This window comes from Pygoscelis adeliae, unplaced genomic scaffold (genome assembly GCF_000699105.1).
Source record: "Pygoscelis adeliae isolate BGI_AS28 unplaced genomic scaffold, ASM69910v1 Scaffold365, whole genome shotgun sequence".
NCBI lineage: Eukaryota > Metazoa > Chordata > Aves > Sphenisciformes > Spheniscidae > Pygoscelis > Pygoscelis adeliae.
In genome coordinates this window covers 747352-750222 of record NW_008824783.1, presented here as the reverse complement: position 1 = coordinate 750222, position 2871 = coordinate 747352, and the positions used below count along the sequence as shown (strand labels likewise).

Genomic DNA, 2871 nt, shown 5'->3' with positions numbered 1-2871 from the left:
CAGCAGGATAAAGAAGTGCTCCTGAGCGTGGTGCCACCACCCTCCCAATCCACCCACAAACCAGCAGCCATCGGAGCCCATGAAATCAGCTCGGGTTGTCATACAACGCTGAAGAAACATTTCAAGGACTGCACTGAAGTCTTGTGATTTTATTTAGATAAAAATCCTGTACAATTCAGAGCACTCAAGAACTACAATTGCTTTTTAATCAGTAATGCAGACATTTATAGCTATGTGCTCAAAAACCAAAAAATCCTCCTAGCTTGCATACTGCTTTGGGCAAATGGTATTTTAACAGTAAGCTTGATTAAAGAAGGAATTCTACAATGAAGATGATTGCTCTTCTTCATCGTATCCACGAGCGAGATGTGAAGAAAAGGCAAGTCAAAATTGTCTTGAGCTGTAAGGCAGAATTCTTTCTACCTGCATGGGGAAAAAGGAGATTGACATCAGTCACTCTGTTCATACCTTCAACTGTAATTATTTTAGGAAAAAAAGTGTTTTCCACAAGGGAACTCCAACTGCAGAGTCAGAGGCTCCAGACTCTAGCGAAGTCACCAATGTCCCACCTCCAACCAAGCTTGGCATCCCTCACCATCGGTGACCTTCATGCCGATGTCCCACCAAAGCCTCTGCATGCCACGCTGCCACATGGGCACAGTGCACCCCAGACCCTGCCCCAGGGCCAGGTTTCCATCCCCGCTGCCCAAAAGCGACTGACAAACCAGGAAGAGTGGCTGTATATAATTTTCCAGAGCTCTGTTACCTAGAAATGTCTGTACTGTACCAAATAATGGGTCCCTTTACCTCAGCATCCCATCTCAAGCGGCAGTTAGAAGCAAACACTTAAGCACTTACGGCATCCCTTCTAAATATCCTTCCAATCCAACCATTTTTGCGTCTGGGGGATCTCTTGAGCCTTTCCCCAGCCCCCAATATCACACCTCAGCTTTTCTGCTACAAATTAAGAGCATATCTTCTTCTGTTGTCCCCCACTAGAAAGCTGACCTCCATTTTCTCTTGTCCCCGGAAGCCCAAGACCCCTCCTAGCCTTTGCTGCTCTACAGCAAGGAAGGGCTGGAGAGCTTTGAGGGAGAGCAGCATTAGATAGCGAGAAGTGAAGGACTTGGCATTTCTTCCTGGGAAGATGTAGATGGATCCAAGGCAGTTTTTCCAATTTACAAAGTTCACTTGACTCATGATTCTGTCTCGGTCTAAAAGCCATCAATAACATTTTCTGGTCCAATGTGGAAGGCATTTCAAGTGAGGCCTTGCCAAGGCTCGTCCTAGGCGCAATTAATAATCCAGCCTCTACCAGGGTCCGTAACTAAGGTGTTTCAACCAGCATTGCAACTATGTCAGCTAGGCCATGTATCTTTAATTTTCTTTTTCCTTTCAAGGGTTAAACTAGTATTTACCCAATTGCTGAATCCAGATCAGTTATGCCCAGATAGTTTGAAGAACCCGGACCACTCAGACCGTGAGACACTGGTGAACCAAGACTGCTTCTGGTCTGGCAGCAAGGCCCTGATCTCTGCCTCACAGATCCCACATTACCAAGCCGACACGCCAGCCTGCCTCCCCCCCAAATCACAGGGATTTCCAGGTATGGCAACTTCCTCCTCACCAGATAGAAGATAGCACCGCAGGGTCTGGAGAAGCCCTAGAGGATACGCAACAGCTCTGAACGATATCTGGCAGACATGTGGCAAAGTTTTGCTCCAAGGGGTTCCTACCTCTTGTAGGCAAGGTATGGCTGAGAACTGGCCAACATAGTGGGTAGAAAGGGTGTGGGAACAGCCCCGCTCCCAATCAGCCGAAACACTACAGATATGGGGGTTTTTTTGGTGGTTGCTTTTGTTCCTCAACTCTGCAAGCCACAGACTTCCCCCTGCAGAAAGCAGTCCACATTCCCCTTATCAGCACAGCACGGTGCATCAGCGTAACTCACCATGATTATCCCAGACACAGCTTAGAAGTCTGCATCTGCAAGAAGGAAGGGGAGAATGTTAGGCTGCGAGGCAAACGGCACCCCCTCTCACCATCACCACAAGCCCACCCCTGCTGGAAATAGCCCCAGCGCAACAACCAGAGGGCTGCCCTTGCTCGGCTGTCTCCTTGCTGCAGCAGGCTGGGTCACCACGATCGGTCCCCACCGCTGTATCCTTCTTTATATTCACCAAATATAAAGCCAAAAATCACTGCACAACCCATCTCTTTCTAGACAAGTTCACCTAGAAAAAGATCAGAGTGCTCCACTGAGAGTCGTCAGACACGGCATTACCAAATACCTACAGGTAATACCAAGGCAAGTCTTCCCTGTCTGCTACTAACAAACTCTTTCACAGATACGTATACACAGCCGTTTCAGCAGCCCAGCTGAAACCAAGCTAATTTTCCATCTGTAGCACAAGACCTTCAAAATCCACCCCATTATAGCACCCTGTTTCCTGAGAAGGGGAACGGAGACACTGTGGATATAAATTAACGAGCCCTGGCTTCTGCACGTGAACGGGGGCAAAACTTGAAGAGGAAGGCACACAATACCCCATTGGAACAACTGCGGCTCTCTGAAGGTGGAATGGACCACCCTGCAAACGTAGACGTCACCCTTCTGGGGGGTGAACGGCGCGTACACCAGGCGCTGGAATTGCCACTTCTCATTGAAGGACATGTCTGTGTATTTCACGTTGCTCATGGGCTCCCCATTCTTGAGGAGGGAAATGTCAATCTTCGGAGGGTGGAAACCGCTCACGAAGCAGTTGAGGACGTTTTCCTCCCCGTCTGCGACATGTTTGCGGGAGTACACCTCCACCTTCGGTGCCTCTGCAGAGGGGGGTAAGGCGTTAGTGAGAAGCAGGGCTGCAGCGG

The 2871-nt window shown here is 49.0% G+C and overlaps 2 protein-coding genes across 2 annotated transcripts in view; both read right to left on the bottom strand.

Moving 5' to 3' along the window:
- The window catches only part of LOC103916820 (chromosome unknown open reading frame, human C15orf43), a 10439-nt gene extending 8665 nt beyond the window's left edge, over window positions 1-1774 (bottom strand). Inside the window, exon 1 of the mRNA XM_009323877.1 lies at window positions 1737-1774. Within this exon, the coding sequence (XP_009322152.1) occupies window positions 1737-1774 (38 nt within the window). The remainder of the gene's footprint in view (window positions 1-1736) is intronic.
- The window catches only part of B2M (beta-2-microglobulin), a 20046-nt gene continuing 17304 nt past the window's right edge, over window positions 130-2871 (bottom strand). The window contains exons 4-6 of the mRNA XM_009323876.1: window positions 2548-2824; window positions 1952-1986; window positions 130-423 (exon numbers count right to left, since the gene is read on the bottom strand). Coding sequence (XP_009322151.1) covers window positions 1973-1986; window positions 2548-2824 — 291 coding nt within the window. The 3' untranslated portion in view covers window positions 130-423; window positions 1952-1972. The remainder of the gene's footprint in view (window positions 424-1951; window positions 1987-2547; window positions 2825-2871) is intronic.